General features: G+C 36.9%; 1 protein-coding gene across 1 annotated transcript; it reads right to left on the bottom strand.

Annotated features, from left to right (window-relative positions):
* Positions 1-3,187: 3,187 nt before the first annotated feature.
* Positions 3,188-24,276, bottom strand: LOC576032 (glycylpeptide N-tetradecanoyltransferase 2). The gene is made up of 12 exons (XM_030990461.1): positions 24,131-24,276; positions 16,648-16,819; positions 15,819-15,951; positions 13,985-14,109; positions 11,712-11,803; positions 10,803-10,919; positions 9,676-9,846; positions 8,661-8,769; positions 7,668-7,778; positions 6,450-6,674; positions 5,903-6,040; positions 3,188-4,419 (listed from the first exon to the last, which is right to left on the bottom strand). Exons 1-12 carry the CDS (start codon positions 24,238-24,240, stop codon positions 4,399-4,401), a joined length of 1,524 nt encoding a protein of 507 aa, XP_030846321.1. The 5' UTR covers positions 24,241-24,276; the 3' UTR covers positions 3,188-4,398.
* Between the last annotated feature and the right edge of the window lie 112 nt (positions 24,277-24,388).

The raw sequence follows: 24,388 nt of genomic DNA, 5'->3' as shown, positions 1-24,388 counted from the left end.
AATCAAATTTCAAACTTTTAAATACATGGACATTTCATGTGTATATAATGACAAAACATAATTGCCCCCATCATACTCTATTAATAAGACACAAAGGCCTCTAATATGTAAGGATATTTAATGACTTATTCAACAAAGATATGCATAAATTATATTTTGTAATCGTGTAAACATTCGGTACATTAATCCTTACAGCTCCAATCAGGCAGTTTATTTTTATAATGCCCAAATTATAATATTGTTTAATATTTTTGGACCAAAAATAACTGTATAAGTTTAACGGTGGCACTGCAAGGATTAAATACTATCAAAAAAAGTATGGACATATTTTTGCAAATTACACAATCGTAATAACTGTTAATATTTGGATTTGCAAAAAGTACATGCCACTAAACATACCACTGAACACTGTGCACTGTGCACTGTGCACTGTACACTGTGCACTGAACACTGAACACTGTGCGCTTAGAAACATCAGTATTAAGCGCCTAATAAATGTTATGTATTATTATTATTATTATGGGCAGAAAAGGGGAGAGAATAGTTGGATTGAAAAGTGAAGTGTGAAAGAAAAGATGAGTCATGGTAGAGGAGAAAGAGAAAGAAAGAGAAAGAAAGAGAAAGAAAAAGAAAGAAAAAGAAATGAAAAATGTAGAAAAGTAGAAAGAGAAAGGAGAGCGAGTGTGTGAAAGATGCAAGGGGGGGGGGCACATAAAATAAATTTGCATTTGGAAATTAGGTGGTATGAATCTACTTCATTACAAAAATACAAAATCTTCTTGAAACTTGGACATTTGCTTTCAAAAAGAAGCAAAAATTGCCTAATGCAGGTGGATAATTATGCAGTGACATGTATTAATCAACTTGCCATTATCTTGAAATAAGATCTTACACATTGCAATCTTAATTTCTAAATAACAATACAAAAAGAAAGACGTAAGAAAACAAAATTGAAAGCTGGGAGTACAAATATGAATTTCCATCAACCATTTAAAGATTAATGCTAAAGAAGGATTCCTGATATTTTCTTCTAGGGTTGAAATAGGGGGAAAACATGAAAAGAAATGACAAATAGATACAGCTATAATGCTTGCCGCAAATGGAAGAAAAAAAATCCACATATGCATTCCGGTAATTAATTTCAAACACTTTCTAATATCCTCCTAACTAATGCTGCACTGCATTTAAACCACATTCTACACACATTCTCCTTTAAAACATTCAATAAATTTCTTTTCTTCTTCTTAATTTTCATATTACACACATTCCTGAAGAGGTGTTGTTTTTCCATCCATTGATCTGAGTCGATTATAATCTTAAAGCACCAATTCCCCCTCCCCCAAGAGTATAAACACAAGAATTAAAAACAATTGCCAAATATTACCTCGATTGAGATGATCTTCTATAGAAGGGGGAGGAAAGGGTACACTGTTTACTACAAGTCTTTGTGAAACACCCCCAGGACTCATCGTTATATCACCAATGCTTTATCTTAAATTGACTATGCTGATGATAAGAGCTATTAGCAAGTCATCAACTTGATCATCATGATTTCAAATTGATTAAGAAATCTATGTTGTGCTGCTCTCTTGCTTAATTGGGAGAAGTAGCAGAAGAATTGTTCAAAGCACCATACCCCTTCAATTAGTTTTAAAAGCAACTCAAAAGTAAAAAACAAAAACAAAACAAAACAAATTCAACATATCAGGATCATGTATTCTTACATTTACTTTTTTTTTTGAGTTGCAATCAAATGCAACTTTTTCATGCAATAGGACCTATGTCCTTTTCACATTAACATGTTCCCTCCTGAGTATTGTAACTACTGCTTACACCAGTCACCGCATCACTTTCAGAAATTGATCCACATGATCTGACATTGGTCAATGTTTTGGTAGGGGTAGGCCTACTACTACTACTACAATGTTTTGAATTTGAGTTGGATTCATGTCTTTTTTTTATGTTGTAAAAATTATGATAGGAATTGATGATGATGATGATGACAATAATAATGATTGAAGTGATGATGTTGATGACACACATATGATGATGAAACCATACAATGGGGATGAAAATAATGATGATGGATTTGGAAGAAAGAGATGACCCCTTTGATTTATGCCATACATCATCATGTATGCATGAAAGTTGTTGATTACAAGGACAATCGTAAGTTAAAGATATGAGCAATGTTTCAAACCAGTTTGTTCGTTCGTGTCTCCTAACTATCTACTCCTAACATAAATATAAGATCAAATTCCAAGTTCCTAAATTAAATCTTGATCTTCGGAGTGGTTGCTACAACCGGCCGTGTCAGACACGTTGCCCATAGGTGCAAGATAGGACTCTTGTAGTGTGCCTTGAACCAGTGCAAGTCCTAAAGGGATCTGGTAGGCAGTCGATGCTAGCAGTTTTTATTCACAAGACCTCTGACAAATATTTTACTGTCCGAAGGTTTTGTACACGCTACTCAGTCCCAGGCCGCGGCCAGACTTGACTACAACACTGTTTTAAAAATGTATGTTTTGAAAGCTTGTGTTCAACTTGATAGGAGCCTCATTTACAAGCATAAGTTTTTTCTTAGAGGTCCTGGCCTATAATGTAATTATGATACATATTTTGTTTAAATGCCAAATAAATTGAATTTAATTGAATATACAGTGTATCAGGAGCTCATTCTGTGCTCTATAAATGTATTATTTTTATTATTATACACATAGATATTGCCCACTCTTTTCAAGAAAATGAATAGTCATGTGAATGCATATACACATGAATGTGTCATTCTGGCACACTGTACTGTGCATGGATAGCAAATTATATTTTGGCAAAAGACACTAATTGGATTGTATCACAAATGTACAAAAAAATCACAGAACTACCATTTTGAAATTCATTACATAACATAAAACACTTTCTCCACTTTTCAAAAGAATAACAGAATATTTCAGACACATTCAGTGCATGGAATATAATGCAATGTTGAAAAAGATTTGTTTTTCAATAGCAAGAAATTTTTGCAAATGATTTGTATCGATAAATTTATAATTTGATAAAATAATTTGGCATGATCAACATATCCCCCCATTATTGTAAACACAGGTAGAAAATATATATTCAAAAGTAAATTAAGTAATGCATAATGTAACACTTTTCAAAAGAGAACAAGAATTAAATACACTGTACATGGAGTGTATTTCTGCAAATGATTTATTTGGGTAAATCAAAAATTGGATAAAATAATTTAGTGATAATCAACACATTCCCCATTATTATAGACACAGGTAGAAAAGATACATTCAAAAGTAAACGAAGTAATGCATAATGTAACACTTTTTGAAAGAGAACAAGAATTAAATACCAGTACATGGAACATATACTTTGGTAATCAAGGGGCAATCACACTTATTACCATATACCCAATATGTGACTGATTAAAACATGGTACATAAAGTTAAAATAATTGTTTATCATACTAACTGCTCTAGATGCTACTGGTCTGGATACTTCAAAGTGGACAACTTTTTTTAAAACATGGCTGCCCTGCCCCTTACAAATGGAGTACAAGTGTCAAGCTGTCCATTTGTAACAAAACTTAGTTCTGTCACAAAATAAAATTGAAGTCTTATGAAAAGGGGAAATAAGAGTGATTTGGATGGGATCAAGAGTTTAAAACTTAGCATGCCATATTAAAGTCAGTGGACTATTTCGCCCACTTGGTTGGGGCCTAGCCATGACTGAAAAAGGCCATTTTCAAACACTCAAATTGAATGCACAATTTTTTAAGTGCCTCGTTACAAGTTGTTTCATTCACCTGACTGTTACAAATAATTATATTTCAATATTCAGAATGCAAATTGCATACATGACGTGTTGTTAGGTAGGACAAGTCATAATATACATTCTCAATTTCGAAATATAATTATTCCTAACAGGTGAATGAAACGATTTGCAACGAGGCACTGACAGATTTGTGCATTAAATTTGATTACATTATGAAAAAAGGTCTATTCAGTCCACTTTGAATAATGCCAGGTATAGCAGTAAAAATGGTACTGCTGCTGCATATTAGACAGGGTTTATCTAGCACATAATACATCAATGGAATTGCCTACAGGGATTTTACAAAACAAAAAATAGTCAAACGGTTGGATTCCATTTGGTCTCTAAAACCCCTACTATATATGATTTTCCAAATGAAGTTGGTTGACTGTTCTTAAAGAAATACCATATTTTTGCCAACGATACCATGACCTCAATTGGCAGAACATGGAACTCTTAGTGGCCAAGAAAAGAAGCAAAATAAGCTACATTGCAGTTGCCATCTATAAAGGCTTGGGGTACACTCTAGAATTACCTATAATCTATTATTAGGATGTCACTTTGGTCGTCATTCCACTATTGTAAAACAAGGCCAATCTGTAAAAGAATAGGATAAAGAAAAAGAAACATGGAAATAAACATGAAGTTCTTTGCAAGTACATTTTATGCTATTTTGTACAAGGGATAATGGTACACATAACGGGTGAAGATAGTTTTCACCAAGTCATGCAGGAATTAAAGTGCACTAATGTGAGGAATTGCCAATGTGATGAATGCACAGATCGCATTTTACACATACTATGCACAATTTATGTACGCTTTGTGTGTTGTTTATTTGTCAACATCAGCGGAAGGGGGACAAATACAGAACTAAGAATAACAAGGGAAACGCTCTCGGCGATCTCGCCTGCATTACGCAATTCGACATGATTAAAAATTGAGGTTGGGACATTGTTTATAGGCAGGGTGGCCCATTAGCAGGCCCCACAAAATGAAATTCTCTAAACATAATCACATTCTGAAGTGAATATTGACTAAGAATCACCAGAAGAATTATTTACTATTACCGGTAAATGTACTACGATCGATAACTTGAATGAAATATGAACAAATTAATTTAAACAAATTATTAATTCTCATATTAAGTTGTGAAAATATGATCCAAGTCTACTGACCTTTGACCTTGTGACCTGGAATTTGTGTCATATGATTTGTGATACTTGATAACCCTTGGATACAAGTCTCATGGAATTTGAACAATCAATTTTGAAAATATGCTAAAAAATTCAAAATCTTGATGAATATGCCACAACATAGTCCAAGTCTGTTGACCTGAATAATTGACTTGATAATCCTATAGTCCAAGTTTCATTGACTAAGACCTTTTATTTTCAAAATTATATCAAAAATTCAAAGACTTAACCTTAGGTTAAGTTTTTGATGTTGATGTTGACGCCGCCGCCGCCGCCGTCACCGTCACCGGAAAAGCAGCGCCTATGTCTTGCTTTTTTGCTACGCAGGCGAGAAAAAAAATCAAGTTTATCCGAAAGAAAGTATAAATGATGGTGAATGACTCTTGATCATGCTTGTAATTTTTGTGCAGTTGTTGTTTGCTTGGGAAAAGAAATGCTGCAATTTTAACAGGAGATTTGCTGAGTAAGATTAATTATTTATTTGTCAAATACATAGGTCATAGAAAAAGCCTTACAGAACGACAAACATTTGTTTTACCCCTTAGTTCTGTGTTTTACCCAATTCATGAAAATAGGTTGCTAAGTTGGAGACAGACTTTTTAATTGAATTCACATACTACATTCACTATGATTTGACCCAAGTTTTTCTATGATCTGACCCTCAGCAATAATGTGAAAGATACAACCCATGTAGATTTAAAGGTAATATCTAGTTTTGGTTGTGAAAAATATTGTAACGTGTTGGATGTGTCCTATTGTTTCCCCTACATCATCTTGCCAAGTGATCTGTAGTAGTGCGACTTATCCACCAGACCACAACACCTCTACAAATAAAGGTAAGACAGACAGTAGACGGTAGACCCAGATCAAATCATTATTTGACTTACTTCTTGAGGTTTCATGGTAGGACATATCCAGTTGTATATGTAGTATTGAAGGTTGCCGTCTCCGATGCCAAACTTGAGCTTCTCCAAGAACTCCTTGTTATCCATGAGATCCAGAGCATTGAATACATCAAAGTCCTCCTACATGATCAACATCACAACAAAAAGAACATATTTAGGAAGCAGAAAAATACCAGTACAGTGAAACCTGTCTATAAAGACCACCCAGGGGAGACAAGAAAAGAAAGTGGTCTTTATAGGCAGGTTCCTTTAGTACATATTTCAATGAGAAACCACTTTAAAGGGAAACAAAAAATGTGGTCTCTGTAGACAGGTGGACCTTCTATACTGGTGGTCGCTAAAGCAGGTTTGAATGTACTTTGACATCAATTATCAAGAGAATTAAACAGCTTTTATCCTATGATGATTTGATAATAGCCAAATGCTGTGTTGATAAGCCACTTTGGGGACAGCACTTGTACAAAATAACCCGAAATATGAGTACCAATATTGGAACATTCAGGTGATGATGCTTTAGATAAAAACATACCTGTTTTGCTAGGGTGAGAGCATCCAGCATGAGCGTCTCCCAGGTTGACCTTGTGGTGACATTGTAGAAGGCGTAGGCGGCCTTGAGCTGCTTGTGGACTGGATGGTGCATGATGGAAGAAGGGAGGGTGTAGAAGCTGATCATGTCCGTCAGGACACCGTCCACTTCAGCCACGTACGCGCTGACGATGTTTGGCCTAGGGGTGAACCAATGCTTGAACTCCTCCTACAGTCATCCGGATGAATCAAGCAAATATTATAAAGAGGTCTTGGCCCTATTGCATATCATTTTGCCATCAGTGTTAACTTCCATGAAAACCTTGATTGATTGGCTGTTGATATTGATGGCAAAGTTACCATTAAAGTTGATACAAAGTGTCGGTAATGGGTCATGAATTTGGTTCAAATGAACATATTGGAAGCATGTGCAATTTTACAATTATTCAATGATCGTTGTCGCGGTTGAAATCGAGTCTAAAGTGATTAAATTGTAAATAATAAACTCTTTATGTTGTATAGGGCCCTCTCAAGACTGATATTACTTTAGCTTTAAAACAAGGTTTATTGACTACAATCAACTGATTTGCTATTAATGTTTGGAAATCATATATCAGAACTGCATATTTGAAATTTACCGGGAGCACCGGTAAATTTTGATTATTCAATTTTCTTGAAAGCAGAAGTGTTTAGGGGCTTAATTTTCTAGTGCTTATAATACATCCACTGGGGCATCCAAATATATCAACATTTTAAAGAATTACTATCCATCCAATTTTCAAAATTTCCCAAAACTTTGCATTACCTTTAATGGTAAGTTTTATGCAACAGGCCCTGATATAACAACATATCTGTTATAACTTTGTGATTTTACTCACACAAAGTTGCTAAATATTGAATTTCAGGTCATCACAACGCATCAGTTTTCCATAAAAAATTGGCTTCTATTAACAGAAAACCTGATACTTTTTCGTCTTTCTCAGCAAGTGTTGGATGGCCGCCATACTGCACAGCACTCGCTATGATAAACCACATTAATTATTTTAATCAGTATTTTTAAACAACATTCCGTACTGCCGTAATGATGACTAATTTCCGTACCAATTACGGGAAATCCATACTAGTTGGCAGCTCTGCATAAGGTATCGAGCCGATCCACAAAATGTGGAATGATCGTCACCAAAGGGTTATTGCTAAATTCATTGTTACACATCATACTTACAAGATCAAAGACTGGTGCCAGTTTGAACTTGTCCAGATAATCTGAGAGGAGTTTGTGACATTTCTCCATGTCCTGTGGCTGGATGGGACGCAGCCCAGGCGTTTTCGTTTCCTACAAAGAAAAGACGATGGAAGGAAACATGTTAACATGAAAACCAAACATGGACTCTACGGAGACACAGCCCAGCACTAACGACCTTAGGCAAGACGTTAATCTACATAAACAATCTTAAGAAATATCTGTTTAATTTAGCTTATAATTGATTACCATAACCTTTCATGTCTGTACTTTTCCTATCGCACTTTGTATAAATGTATCATGTATGTATGTATTTCATCCTTTGCACAAGCTGCGCCTTGAGCATTTGACTGTCAAGTGGATTTGGCGCCTTATAAATCATATGTATTATTATTAATTATTATTATCTGTCACTCTCCAGGTGTTAAACACAAGGTATAAACAATGATTAGATGTGTGCTACAAATGCATTTTTTTCCCTATTGAATAAAAATACAAAAGAAATCAGACTTTGTGGACTGTCATTCTGAATTGAAATGAAAACCATGATTCCACCAAAATCGGAATACTTGGCATGTATGTATGTATATTCTATAGGGCTATAATAATCCATAGAAAACAATTTGTTAGTAGCAGAAGGCGCAAATGAATGGACCGAATGGATATACATCGAAAGGAAAACAAGATTCCGATGATTTGATTTTAATCTTTGATTACAACTATACAACACACTTCTCTCTCTAAATCGTCCAAATTGTTAAAAGTTACAAAAGTACAGTAACTTCACTATTTGATAAATGAAGGCAGTTTGGAAATTTGACCCAAATTTGTGTTTGTACTTTTCTGCCAGGGACATAATGATATACTTCTCATGTCTTCTCATAAATTATCTGAAGCAAAATATTGGAGTTTATACCATTCATAATACTTCAGGTAAAAGCTTGAGAATGTAAGAGGACATTGTGTAGTACCTACCTCTGGAAGTTTGTAGAGTTTAATCGTCCTCTGTAGCGTCATGTTGCGACCTATATGAGAGAACTTGACTTCTACTAGCTTCTTAGGGTTGAGTGATCTATGCCAGTATCTGAAGAAAGACACAATTGGTTCAAAATGTCAGACCGTATTAACCTGTTGACTACTGAATTCTCTCATTCACATAGACTTAATACAGGAGCCCCCCCCCCCCTGGTTCCAGTTGGCAATGGGTTAAAGAATAGACAATACGATATGAAAACGGTCTATCAAACACAGAACAACACTGTACTGATAAGCAGAGATGCCAACCTCTTGACACAAAAAAAACAGACTGAGTATATTAAAAAATCAGATTTTCATGAAAACTTGACACTACCACTGGCCCCGGGCCAGTAAAATTTCAGAAAAATGTTTTACTGGTAAGTTCGGTCAAGTAAAATGTTTGCTCTTTCATTAAAATTTAATGAGAAAATTGTAAAGTTTTTGTTGGGGTTGCGGGGGTTTACTTGTACATGTTTCTATGCAATTCCGCTGTTTTTATGGGTTTAAAAAAAAAGGATGAAAATCATATTTTAAGAGGTGATATTGTATTATCGTATTTCACTCTTATTATCGTACTATAAACAATTTAATCGTACTGGTTGGCATCTCTGGATCATAAGATCTACAGGTAACTTTTTTTTTCACAACTCAAACTTGTTTGGGGGATCTGAGTTGACAAATGGCACAAAAGACCTAATTGTATATGGAGTTGCAAGGTTTTCTATCAGGTCAGGCATGTGACAGAGAAAATCTGGAAAAAGAGGAACTCTGTGGGGGGAGGAGGGGGGGGGGGGGGATGGGGGTTCAGGGGCAACGTCCTGCCTGGAGCTGAAGCAATAGGAACCCCAACTGCTCATAACCTGCCCATAACCTGTTTTGTGTAGAAACAGACTTTTTGTTTAGAAACGATGTCAGAACACAATACATGAACAGGGATTAAAGACGATATAGAATGGCTGTCTAACTGACTGACCTGCACGTTGAGACAGGCTTGGGAAGAACAACGCCAGCTGTGTAGACGGCCTGGAATATACCCTGGAGATGGACCCTCCTCGTGATCTCACGGATGAGTACAGGTGCAACACGCTTTGACCTCAGCTTCTTGTGAACACACAGAAAGTTGATTTCTACCATTCTTACAATTCTTCGAGGAGGAGAAGAAAAAATATAAAGAAAGGTTTATACTACGGTAGATGAATGTGGATCCATTATGCCTCTAAGCTATGTTCAATTAATCCATGATCCTTTTTTCCTTTGACTATTTTACGAATTCAATATTTTGATTCTCACAGTACATAAATCAAGTCCTTATTACAGCAAAGTTTAGTTAAAATTGCCTCAATGGTTCTTAAGTTCTCATTAACAATGTATGGTATTTTTTGCCAGGTAAACATTAAGTGAATTTCCTAAACAGATAGTTGCCTGCCATTCTGTTTCCCTACTACACATCTCCGACCAATGGAATCTTGCTGCACCTACCCGGGCATATATCTAGTGTGTACAGCAATATGGTCCTATTTTTTTTCTCTCCAAATTTCTAAAACCGCGGAGGAATCTCATGCCTGCTCAATTAATCCTTAATGAAGAAAAAAAATAGGCCAAACTAAAATTTTAACATAAAGCCAGACTAATAGACCATTTCGTAGTTAGCACATGGGTCAAATGACCCCAAATATCCACAGATCTTTTACTTGTGGAGAAGTCCCACTTTGTGTATTTTAGAATAATCAATGCCAGAGTCATGTATGTGCTTCATGAAAAGCTTGTGTTTGCCCTCTTGCATCATAGAATGTACCGTAGGTGCACACATGAATAATGATTACATAACATGAGCACTTATTCATCTCGGTGGGTTTTACAATTTTATCAGAAAATCTTTATCTGCCCATGCGCAGATAGTATTTACGAAATGGCTTATTCAGAATAACTACTAACAGTGACAAAAAAACAACAACAACAAACAAACAAACATGGATGACTACAAATGATACATTGAAAAACAAATGAATATACCCTGGCAAACTCTTCATGTCACGTTGAATGCTTAGCCCAAGATAACTCGGACTGGGGTCAAAAGTCATATGAGACGGGTCAACTTACTTGCCATTGACCTTTATCCTTGCCGGTACAGCACTAATGAACCCAACTAGTTTCTTGTTTGCATCAACCCGTACTGTGCAGTGCCATTCCCTTAACCAACCTGGTGGCGTTAAGGCCCTGGAAGAGAAAATATTTAGTACACACCACTATTAAATCAATTACAGTTTGGTGTTAAAAATGTCTTCATCATCCTAGAATACAGAGTAATGAAATATTCATTTAAAGGGATCGGGTATCTTTGCCTCAGATTCTAAACAAAATCCTGGATTAAGCTCATGCTGCAATCATAATTATAAACCTTTAGGTCAGTCAGGAATCCCATGACTTTTACAAGCCGATCGCCTGTTTTTTTTAGAAAGCTGTTTTATAATTTTAACATTTATATTTTTTGACCCGATTTATTCAACCTGCATGAATCAAAATGGTGGCTCGAATGTTGTCTTACTATTTTTGCCCTAGTATTTTTACTTTTAGAGGCATGATAATGGCATTAAACATCGCCAAACATGGATGAAAATAATATCAAATGGGAGAATATACCGATCTGAGCCGAGGTATGCATGTGTTTATTTATTTGATTGATAAAAAGTCACTTTAAAGGGACATACTGATGATATTATGCGCTTTTTTTAGAGGCAAGTGACAAATCCTGCGAGCTGATTTCGGGACACCTGGTCCTGATCGGTGCGAGGCCGTCGGGACCCGGTTTATAAAAGTCCCGACATGACTCAGGCCTAAAATATAGGTTAAAGAAAGAAAAAAAAATCATTTATTTTAACAGTGTTTATCTTTATAACCTATGGAGCTTAAAAATAATCTAATTAAGTCAAGGCTGATTAGCTAAAGCATGAGGCTATGTTTGTTTCTTCGTTTTTATTATTAAAAAAAAAAAACTATGAAAAAACTTACCACTGAAGAAATTCGGCAGAGTAATCAAAACGGAACATATTGTCATCATCTTCAACATAATTTTCATTCAAGAGGTTGTATAATTCTCTGAGCTGTAATAGTAGATAAAATAAGGGAAATGTTATATCAACTTCATTATATGCATATGTATCAAGGACTGACCTAAAAGACATACCTGTGGAAAATACATGTACTGTTTTGTAAAAAAACAAAAACACAATTGATGTGTTCAATATACATCCACATACATGGAAATCTTGACATGAAAGGTACTGTCAAATATTACACACAATTCCTCTACAAGTTAACTAATACTAGTAAAGTACATTGTATTGATTCATAGACTTTTTAATTTGGGCAACTCAAATTGACTAAGTTTTTGCAATGGAGAAATGAAAAAGCTCATATTAAATTCTCATTTCTTCATTTCTATTTGGAAGGTAGGATAGAAGCAATATATCATGAAAAGGATTGTTTTTGAAGTGCTCTCCTACAGGATATTCTCAACTTGGACCCGATTTTGATACCACATGTGTGTTTTATCCCTTATATCCATATCTGCATGTAGTGCTTTTTTAATTTTTTTAAAAAATGTTTTACCGCAGATGGTTTCAGATTTTCAAAATTGTTATTATTGTGATACTATCAAATCTCACACAAAATATCTTTCTTACATTGTCTATAATAGCCACTTTTCCCAGGAACTTGTAGACTGTAGACAGCATCTTACACAGTAGACTGGTTTACTAGCATATTCAAATTTTATGCATACTTTTTAAACAACGGTTGTTCTTGACACTTGACAACCTGAAAACCTGCCCAAGGATTGCCTGACATAATGTATGCAGACTGGATTCCGAATATCACAGTTCATTCGTTAATAGGGGCTTTTCGATTTGCACGTTCACTAGTGGACTGCGACGTATGTGGACTGCGACGTATGCGACTAGTGGACTGCGACACATGCGCATCGACGAGCTCATCGTTCGTAGCAGAATTTCCGAACGCGTTAGCCCTTGTTTTGCCGTCGTTCGCAAACTGTGACGATACATGTTCGTAAGCAATCTTTTGAAGGCACGAAATATCAAATTGAAGTCACAAAATGGACCCAATTGACCTAATTCTAGAACCGGAGAGTGGTGGAAGCGTGAATTCTCTTAAATTAACACATTTTCATGTCTGTTATTTCTCTTAAATCAAAATTGTTGCAGAATAATTCATGAAATGAACACATTTTGTTTGCGCATCGCCAATCTGATGCAGCATAATTTTCGAGATCAGTCCCATGCACCGAATTTGGTGTGATGAATCTTTAGCTTTTCGATCGAATTTCGCGCTCACCAAGCAGAATAATTCATAAAATGAACACATTTTATTCATGCAACGTTAATCTGCTGCAGCATAATTTTTTAGAACAGTGCCATGCACCGAATTTGGTGTTATATCTTTAGCTATTTGATCGCGTTTCGCGCTCACTAAGCGAGCGTCGTAGTTGTGTAACATCGAAACGGTAACGAACAATAGTCAGCGTGCCTCGTCAACCCTGCTTAAAAATGACCGCATACGTCGCAGTCCACTTATGAAAGTGCAAATCGAAAAGTCCCTAATAACAGGTTAATGGGTACCTCTTCACTAGGTCCCCAGGAAAGAAACATCCATAAATTTGAATCTGAATTATGAATTTAATTTAATAACTTAGTCTGAATTTTGAATTGAATTTTGGTCCGCGTTTTGTGCAATTCGTGTTATCCATGTTCAAATCAATTGTATTATTCTCTATCCATCTGTATCTTATTGATGTTTATAATCTGTAATTTGTATTGTAATGCAAACAAAACAAATTTCCAATAATTGGACAATAAAATTTGAATTGAATTGAAAACCGGCCTATTCACAGAGATGCCAACCTCTTGACACAAGAAAAAAGACTCGGTATCATTAAAAAAAAAAAATTTAAATCCGATTTTGAAGAGAAAAATCAGATTTTCACGAAAACTCGACACTACCACTGGCCCGTCGTCTGCTTTTTCATCAAAATTTAATGAGAAAATTTTAAAGCAAAGTTTTTTGTTGAGGTTGCCGGGGTTTACTTGTACATGTTTCTATGCGATTCTGCTGTTTTCATGGGTTAATTTATTATTATTATTTATTTTTTATAAAGATGAAAAATCGTATTTCACTCTTATTATCGTACTAAATACGCTTTAATCGTACTAGTTGGCATCTCTGTATTCAGTCCTACTTGGGTCATAAGACTAGAGTTGAAAACTTACCTCCACTTCACTATGTATATCTAGAGTATCCCATGAGAATCCCTGTGGTAACGAGTAGGGTTCCTTCCTAATATCAGTCTTGTCTGCTTCGACAGCTTTATTTACTTCAACAGAAACGGTCTCCTCTATATTCATAACAGAAAAAAAAAATACAAAGTATGCTCTCATCTTTGGCTGTGTAAAATCCCATAAAAGAGTTATATGTTAAAGCCTATCTGCACTAGTTTGGCCAGGAAGGATGAGACCTCCCTGCAGGGTCACTGATAGGTGGTTATCTCATCAAATTAGCTCTCAATTACCATAAGAAAAAGGGGACCATGGGGGATCAACGGGTACCGCTTAGGCATTGTTGGCTATTTAGAGGGCGCAAGTAGCTACAGGTAGTGCAGTCCTGGGGTGGTATTCTGAACCCTGTGTTATCTCTAATATTGTTGTATCTTTGGAGATAGGATAAAGTTGGTATTCTGGGGGGTGTTTCACAAAGATCCTAAGTAGAACTTAACTCTAAGTTGGACTTAAAAATTATGGACAGCCATTGGAGTCTTAAAATGAAATATATTCAAAAGCAGAAATTCAAGTATTTTATACTTTTTGTATAAATTCCAAATCCAGAACATGAAATCTCCTTGATGATTGAAAATATGAATGATTTGAATCAACATTTTATGCCTTTCAAAATAAATTTTACAAAATATTTTCAAAGATGCTAACGGCTTTCCATAATTTGTAAGTCCAACTTAGAGATAAGTTCAACTTAGAATCTTTGTGAAACACCCCCCTGAACATTGTTGTAACTTTTGTGTTATCTTTTGTTGTATCTTTTCTCTCATCTTATTGGCCGCGCCTGCGCTCCTACTTTGGTGCGCTTGTAATTGTGCGTATTATTAATACAGTGGCATTTAATCCTCATTTGCATATGCGCACGGGAGATAATATGTCGAGATAATTGGTATTCTGAAAGTTGTTGTATCTTTTATCTTATCTTATCTTTCATGGTATTTACAACAATATTTACAACAGGTAGGGGGTTGTTGTATCTTTCGTGTTGATATAATGGCGGCAATATTTTTTGCCCAGAACCAACTTCTTGCCAATAGACGAGTTAGAAAAACATTGTGTGTCGACCGGAAACATCACAGATGAGAACTTTTTAAGAAACTACATGCTAGAATATGACGATTTTAGTGCTCTTATCTCAACCAATATAGTGAAAGCGTGATTTGTCTTCATGATCCACATGCCACAGCGCATATCAAAGACGCGCGTACTAAATGCTCAAATAATTAATTACGCCCAAGATTAGTATGCACTAGGCGCATCTTCAGATATGGCATAAAGTATTTCTATTGGTTGACCTACTTATCATGCTTATATAAAACAGATTTTGATTGGTAGGGTCCATAGAAATGGGCGTGTCAACAGTGGTAAAAGATAAGATAGAGGCGGTCCTTCTAGAGATAACACAGGGATAAAACAATGTTCAGAATACCAACTTACAACAATATTAGCGCTGTGTTATCTATGGAAGATACAACAAAAGATAACACAAAACTTACAACAATGTTCAGAATACCACCCCTGCTTTATAAAGACTTTTCAATAAATATCAGGTGGTGAGAAAATTACCAAGGTACACATGTGATAATGAATAAAACTTTGTACATCCAATAAAGAAATGAATACAACTCTTTATGTAAGATGCAGAAACGAGGCATGGTTTGTTCTACCATCCCTTCAAAAACATAAAACAATTGAATGAGTTAATGTATGCTAGTGATATATAATTAATGATAAATCTAACAGTTCTCAATCTATAATCAAAGGAGTTATTTACCCAAACTTGGAACAGGCTGTGTTTCCCAGAAGTTGTAGGTCTTTTTCTTGGCTTCATCCATATTCTTAGCAGGGCCCTGAGGTACAAACAACTCCATGGCAGCTTTTAACTTTGACATGGATATTTGAGGATTCTGAAAATGATAAAGGTGTATGAAAAGTATCATTACCATCATCATCACCATCACCCCCATCACCACCATCGTCATCATCATCATCATCATCATCACCATCACCAACATCATCATTCATCACCATCATCATCATCCTCATCATCTTCATCATCATCATCATCATAATCACCACCACCATCAACATCACCACCACCACCACTACCACACCACCATCAATCATCATCATCATCATCATCATCATCATCATAATCACCACCACCACCAACATCACCACCACACCACCACCACCACTACCACACCACCATCAATCATCATCATCATCATCATTATTATCATCATCACCGTCACCATCACCATCACAATCATTATTTTCATTAACATTATTACTCACTTTTTTATACCCATGCCTAACCTAGTTTCCTTCAATTCTCTTGAGATTGTCTTCCTATGCTGATACATACGTATTACTACTATTAGGTGGCTCTTTAGACATCGTGATAACGAGGCTAAATCCTGTAATTTCAGAGAAGTGACCTCTTTGACCGTTGATATTCAGGTCATTTGGGAGATGTGCTAACCGTGAACTGGTCTATTGGTGGGCAGAGGCACACAAATAGAGAAGAGAGATGGAAACAAAAAGATTTTTTTTAAAGCCTACAATAGACATTAGACCCGATGATTAGAGGAAGGAATTACCTGACTTAGCCGGGCATCAATCTGGTCCACCCCTCCTGAGGCACCCCCTGAAGCCACATCTCCCTTCTTCTTTTTCTTCTTCTTCTTCTTCTTGTCTTTCCCTCCATCATCTGCTCCGCCTATTGCTCCTTGCTGACTGGTTGAAGGTTGTTCCTCTAAATCACCGGCAGGACTAAGTATTGGGAGAGAGAGAGAGAAAAAAAAGAAAAAAATCTGAAATTGATGATGAGAATGTGGTGTATATCTTTGTGCTAATGTGTTTTAACACTTTCATTATTTCATGAAAATTCAGACTCAGGGTGAAATACGTTAGACTTAATGTAGTGAGGCTGTGCACAACAGTGTAATGAGATACACGAGTACACTCCCAGGTTTACAAGCGAATACTCAAATATTCGGACGCCATGTTTTTTTTGAATTTTTTTGAATTTTGATTTTTTTTTTGCCACCACCATACCACTGGTGCAGTATTCCAGCCGAAAACGCATGCAATTTTACTTCGAGTTGCAGTTGAAGGCGCCGATTAAATAATAATAATAACAGTAAACAATGCTGTTTTAAAAACCAAAGATGGCAGAATAATCCATTGTCCTCCGAGTCCAAACAGAAATCCGGACATTTGGTCCCAGTGTCTGAGTGGTGAGTTTGACAGTGCTTGAGTTGGGAAACATTTTTACCGAATGTACCATGCCAACTTGAGCCCGATCGGCAAGCTCTACCTCCGTTTTCTACAGCGTGCATCCACTTCCGGGTCTGTTTGCCTCATAAACATAATACGAATGAATATGCATGTGCAGATTTTACGCATTGTCACCATGGTTTGGACTGAGCGGAGCTCACGCCTCCCTATTTAGCTGATGGGGGGAAGGGTATTTTCAAACTGTTATCTCTTGTGATCCCTTGGGGTTAGCAAAAAAATAAGTGCCTAGATATTATCCTTACGTCTAAACCAATCCAAAAAAGTTTGAGCAAAATCGGATAACTAATAAGAAAGTTATGAATTTTTAATGACATGAAAAGCTTTGAAAATCACTAGACAAATTGGCAACTCACTCATGTGTCTGTGATGTGATGTCCTCACTATCCGGTAATTATTTTCTTTATATTGATAATATAAATTTCCTATTTTCCCCCCAAGAATCGTATTTCTTCACACCAGTATCCAATTCAGATTGATAGTAATATGTTTTTGTGTGGATGCACTGTAAGTCCTGACTTATGGATCCTGCTTAGTATCGTTGTAGAAGAAGAAGAAGAAGTAACTTTTTTCAGTTAAATCATGAAAAACGTGAATTTTGATAAACTATTTAGACTATGTAAAAATCAATAATTATGAATATACAATATTCAGAAAATAGTATAATTCTTCAAAGTTCATAAATTGAATGCACGCAATATGATACAAATCATATAACCTGGGCAAAGGCATGGGAAAATTAAGATTTGAGGGATAAAAAGGGAAATTAATGGGATTAAATCATTAAACTATATAAAGCAATTGATAAATAGCGAGGACGTAACGTCACAAACTGATAACCAAATTGGCAACTTGTGTAGTGATTTCTATTGTCATTTATTGAGTTTCGCCTTCAGGATCATGAGGCCTAAAGGTAGGGTGTCTGAACGATTTTTCAATTTTCAATTTGGGATCGTTTTTCACCATTTTTGTTTGATATTTGAATAAAAAATGTTATCAGAATAATACATTTCAAATTTCAAGTCTCACCGATGTTTCTATCAAAAGTTACAGCCCCTCCAAAACGCTGGTATATTCATATCATTTTGGTCAAAATTGACGAAAAAGACGTCCACGCAGAGTGATGTTGTTTTGCTAAATTCAGACAAACAGCTGTATCGCGCGATATGCAAGCGTATGCATATAGTACGCATGTTGCTAAGCCAATGCGCGACTTGCAGCTTGAGCCACGCTGTCTCCGCGATATGTGCCATTGACTAGTATGGTTGGCAATTCGCGCCGTAGAACCCGGAAGTGAATACACGTTGTAGTCAATGGCAATATCGCGGAGACAACGTTGTCTCCGCGATATTGCCATTGACTATAACGTGTATTCACTTCCGGGTTTATCGAGGGAATTGCCAACCATAATTTCAGTCACTATAATGTGTAATTGAATTTGGGGTTTCGTTCGTGCGCGGAGATGTTACGCGATGTAACCATGGTTTGGACTGAGCGGAGCGCACGCCCCCTTATTAGCTGATCCACCAAATAGCGAGAAGGGTATTTTTAAACTGTTATCAGTTGTGATCCCTGGGGGCTAGCGAAAATATAATCACATAGAATTGTTCCTCAGGACTGGGACTAAATATCGATCGGGGCGTCATATCTCAAAAGTGACAAACCTCAGAGTTAGCCAGGACACAATGTTTAAATTGCTGTTTTGACCAAGATATTTTTAGAATTTCGGGGGCTACGCCCCTTTGGAAATATTGGAATTCACCTGCTCTTTCATATGACACCTCATTCATTGATTATCACCTTCAGGATCACAACAGATAAAGGTTTGAATCTCGATTTGAAGAAAAAAAAATTGCGCAATGCACGTAGACTGCATAGGGATGCGTGTAATCTCTATGGGAAGAATTTTAGCACACAACATCGGGTGCGCGATCAGACACCCTACTAAAGGTTTGAATTTCAAATTTGTTCATAAAATCATTGAGTCTAGGGATGCGTGCAATCTCTATGGGAAGTATTTTAGCACACAACATCGGGTGCGCGATCAGACACCCTACTTGACTCAAGTCTTGAGTACTTCTATTGAAAGTAAGTTAGAGTAGTGGCTCCGGTCTGCGGCCGATCGGCGGGAACTGCCGATTCTATTTTTATTGGAATACTCACAGAATACTTCAATACCCTCAATAAAGAGTCCATATACTTACTTATTAAATAGAAGTCACAAATAACCAAACTGACCCACAGTGTGGTCAGCATTGACCACGTTTCGAAATGCTTCGAGTTCCCCGGTTTGCGGGCACGCAGTACCGGTTTGCGGCACGCGTACGAAGCACCACTCAACAGGATCACCTCACACTTCCGTATACTGATGCTGATGCTGAAAGCTTTATGCGCTACGTCACGATGAAAGCATGTACCAAATTACTACGGGTAACCCAAATTCTCATGTTTATCTGTTGCTACGGTAAATTTGTGAAGTTTTAAACAATTTCACCTTTTCCTCGAATGGATCATCCCATACGGGGGTACGTACTACTAGAAACTATCGGGTCATAGCAGGTACACACATCAGCACACATACCATCATACACGATCCCGCATGTTATGTGTGTATTAACACCCCCCGCCGCAAACCAGAAAAACACGTAATTACGTGCCGGTTTGCGGCCACCCCATGCAACTAGCCATGCGGTGGCACAATCAAAATATCTGCGATAGGAGACAGACCACAGCCATCATACTTCCACAAAAACATCAAATTTCACCTCCAATCGGACAAATATCGGACAAATAGAGCTACAATATTGATCTAGTCATGCCTCGATCTCTTAACTTAAAAGTTAGCACCTGCTGGAATTTTCATCGGCGACTGGTGCCGTAGATTTCCGACATCGCTGACGGATACTCCGTACCGATAGGAGCACCTGCTACGGACGTTTTCGGCAAAGCAGAACTTACCGTGGAATCCACGGTAGGTTTCAATGATTATTATCGAGTCATATTCATTTTATTTTTGAAACAAATACCCCTGGCCGCAAACCGGGCGATGCCGCAAACCGGAGACTCTACTCTAGTTCTGGAGTGGACTGGTAGTGGTACTTTAAAGTAGACGGTGAAGTAGGCCTAGGGTTATACTTTTTTTAATTTTCTTACGCGGGAATCCATTTTTTGCCTAGCCAGCGGGAAGTTTGGTAACCCGAAACCCGCAGAGCAAGAGCGGCGATGAAAAAAAAACGTCTGCAAATATCGGACCAGCCCCCCTACTGACTGGTTCAGCAGCCTTTCCACGCTCTTATTAACACCATCACCAACACCAACACTAGGGAGGCCAATGCCCGGGCGTAAGGCTTCTACACCTACGATTTGTGCGCTCGTCGCCCACTTCAAAAAATTAGCAAAGGGAAAAAAATGATGTAAAAATAAAAATTGAAGAAAATATGAAAAGAAAATACAATTATACATTTCACAACATACCTATAATCACGGATCTGTAACAGTCTTTCACCATTTGTTGACAATCTTGCAGATTTTGACGTTTTTTAATCCAATAATTGTGGTTGCAGACGACCTTGACGCACTCGCACCACCGACTAAGAAAATCCTAGAGGGCGTAGAGGTTTGCTCACTAAAAACCTTCTCATTGGCAGAAGGTAGACCCTAAAAATATGGGATCCGTTTTGAGTAAAGAACTTTTGATAGAGATCAACATTTCAGATGTTCACAATTGCCACTTCTAACAACTAGAAAATATAAAGAAAAAAGATTATATCTTTTTAAATACAGATTTTTACAAACTGAACATTCGAAAGTAGATAGAGTACGATGTTTCTGTCAATCTTGCGTTGGTTTGAGCCCTATAGCTACATCCATCTCAAAATGAGAAGGAAAACAGTGAACAGTGACGTCATTGTTCGCGCCAAAAATAAAGGGTATTGCGACATAATCTGAGCTCCAGTCAGATCGTGCGCAAAGCGTAGTCTTATTTATAGACCCTAGTACCTTATTCTCACAGCACTAGATACGAGTGTCGTGCAGTAATGTATGAGAAGTGTTAAAAAAGATATTTCAGTAAAAAAAAAAGTCTACTTGAGCATTCTATACTCCAATTGAGAATTGAAATGAAAGCCATGATTTGAAGGTGTGTGTTGTATGATACATGGTTAGTGAGTGTGTATGTTACGTACTATAGCGAAAGGGAGAGAGAGAGAGAGAGAGTGAGAGAAATATTAGTACACGTACGTTGCATGCATGGATGTGCGCTATGATTGTGTTCGCTGCAAGATGGATTTTAATTGGACCTCGTAACTTCTCGATCGTTGATAATAAGGAATACTCATGAGGAAATCAAATTATTGGAATACACATCTAAGGTAAATATCAATGAATTATATATATTTCTTTCCTTTTTTGAACCATCGTCTTCGGCTCGTAGTAGTAGAAGATGTAATCGTTCGCACATTGATGGCTGGACTTCAGCCTGCATCGGGGCTTGCCTGTGTCGGTGGAGGGATCAACTAAGAAGAAGAAGGTGTGTACGTGTACGTGTGCGACCGATTCAAGGCTAGCCGCTGTTGAGTGATTGCACTTTCGCGCGAAGTTTTAAACTTCATCATGAACTTTGTCCCTCGGGCCTGTCTAATTATGAACGTAACTTTGCGACATGAAATATAATTGTTTCAAGTAGGCAGTTCAGGTGGGTTTTTTTTTGTAGGAGATAGGGGGTGATTTCAATATCATTTTAAAGATCACATTTTTATTTACACAATGCACTTTGAGTTGTTCAATTTGGACCAACGGTTCCAGAGATACGGATTTTTAAAATAATTTTCAGAACCATATTGATGAGGACAAAAGATCAAAAGGTCTAACCTATTATAATTGTATTGAAGTCAATTAAACCTGTGTTTAAGCAGTGGCACCATTGTTTTCAGAAGTTTGTGATCTGTTAAGCCTCATAATAGTCATATCTCTTCAATGCGATGACCAAACTCGCTGAAATTTGGCAGATATATTCAGTGATGTTTGGCAAATATGAAATTTAATATCTTTAAACAGCACCGTAATAAAATATGCAAATTTATGCAAATTTATGCAAATTTCCATGTTTTTGTCATCATATTGTTATAAAAGGTAAATAAAAACCCTTTGAATCTAAACTTTTACCAAATGATCTTGTCTATTTATTTATTTCTTTCTCTCTCTCTCTCTCTCTCTCTCTCACACACACACACACACACACACGCACGCTTTCTCCCTCTCTCTCTCTCTCTCTGTTTCTTTTTTTCTCTGTTTCTTTTTTTCTCTGTTTCTTTTTTTCTCTCTTTCTCTCTCTATTTCTTTCTTTCTTTCTCGGTCTTTCTCTCTCGGTCTTTCTATCCTAGTCTCTCTCTCTCTCTCTCTCTCACACACGCACGCACACACACACACACAAAAGGATGAGGTGACAAATCGTCTATGTAGTCTATACTTGCAGCAATCTTGCAGTAAATGAACAGTTTTTTCGAAAAAATATTGTTACTTTACCCCAAAATATAACCAATTCATGTTAGACTATTTACAATATTTATTCCACATATTAAAATAAATATCACAATTATCAATAAAATACGACATACAATGAACAAAAATTGAAAAAACAAGTCAATCAAGTCACAAACGGGTCTGAATTCTAAGACTACGAAATGGTCTCGACGTCACTCACATAGCTGTTTCATTCACGTACACACTATGTACACGCATCACGCGTCGCATCGTCAAAATCAGTTCGTGCAATTTTCAAAAACTGCAGTCATATTATCATATCTACCATAAGATCTACTCATCATCATTATATGAAACTTTCAGGAAAGAAGGTAAGATGTTTAATTTTGTTAATTACGGAGTTGTAAGTTAATTGAAAAACTCCTTCCATCTGAATTTCATCACATTGTCGGCAGATTTGAGCAAAACCATCTACTACGATGGCTATTCAACGTACAACTCACTTCCGATGTGCATCGATAATTGTCGAAGAGAAATGACGTCATATTTTATTGTTTTAACCAATCAGAAGGCGGGGAAATCCGAAATAAACCGAGTGTTTTTTTTCGGCAGAACCACGAAAGCTCACGAAAGTGTGGCCGAAAGCGCGCTCACCCTGATGTATGTGGATTCGTATAGGGAGCTGAAATGCGCACTTGCGTACGTGAATAAGAAGTTGTCCCCATCGCGAAGGTCTAAACTGAACTGCCTATTTCAAGGCTCTTACGTACGGAAAGGCGTAGAAGGAAATGGCTACAAACCAGCTGGATATCTCCTATTTGATGGAACCTATGGAGTCGGCAGATGGGTGGATTTTCTTAGTGAAAGTAAATGCTTTCTTTTAATCTTAGTTTTAGTATAAACAAATTAGTAATTAAAAAGTTAGATTTGGGCATTGGCCTCCCTACCAACACCAACCAACACTGTACTTGAAATCACTCATTACTCATACTCTTAGACTTCATCATAGGGATGCGCGTGCGTGCAATCTCTATGGGAAGGATTTTATGACACAACAGTGGGTGGGCGATCAGACACTCTAACCGTATCTCCACGTACGTCGGAGTTAGGGGTCAAAGTCTGGATACGAAAGTACAGACATTAGCGCCAGCGGCTGCTCTGTCATGATCATGACTGTCGCTGGCTGAGATGAGCTAAGCCAGGCTAAGCGCACATGTGCGGTAGGTTACTGGATATGATGCCAATCCCATATAATGTTATCAATATCTGTTTAAAATTAGCACACCCTCAGCTGTTTCCTCTTACCCTAAATCAGTTTGCGCTATACTGCTCCCTTCAGTAGCGTTCTTTTCTCCATTTGTAGCCGTCTCGTCGCACGTATCTTCATTTTTTGGTGGGTCCATGTTCTCCGCCATGTTTGTTTCAACCAAAACGTGTTTTGTTATTTAGTTCCTCGACAGTTCTATTTCCAATTATTTTTATTCTAAAATTCTGCAATTAATATTTGATAATATTTTAATAATTTGTATTAATACATACATTACAGAGATTCTATGAAATTAT

This window comes from Strongylocentrotus purpuratus, unplaced genomic scaffold (genome assembly GCF_000002235.5).
Source record: "Strongylocentrotus purpuratus isolate Spur 01 unplaced genomic scaffold, Spur_5.0 spur5_scaffold_19, whole genome shotgun sequence".
Lineage (NCBI taxonomy): Eukaryota > Metazoa > Echinodermata > Echinoidea > Camarodonta > Strongylocentrotidae > Strongylocentrotus > Strongylocentrotus purpuratus.
Note: the sequence above shows the minus strand (reverse complement) of the source record. Positions and strands in the feature narration are given on the sequence as shown.

Bases quoted from the DNA above. Each gene is read 5' to 3' on its own strand.
- LOC576032 (XM_030990461.1), bottom strand. From the start codon at position 24,240: ATGGCGGAGAACATGGACCCACCAAAAAATGAAGATACGTGCGACGAG. The intron at 7,779-8,660 runs GTAGGTACTACA...TTTTCTTTGTAG, and splicing joins AACTCTACAAACTTCCAGAG to GAAACGAAAACGCCTGGGCT. The intron at 6,041-6,449 runs GTATGTTTTTAT...TTGATCATGTAG, and splicing joins CTCTCACCCTAGCAAAACAG to GAGGACTTTGATGTATTCAA.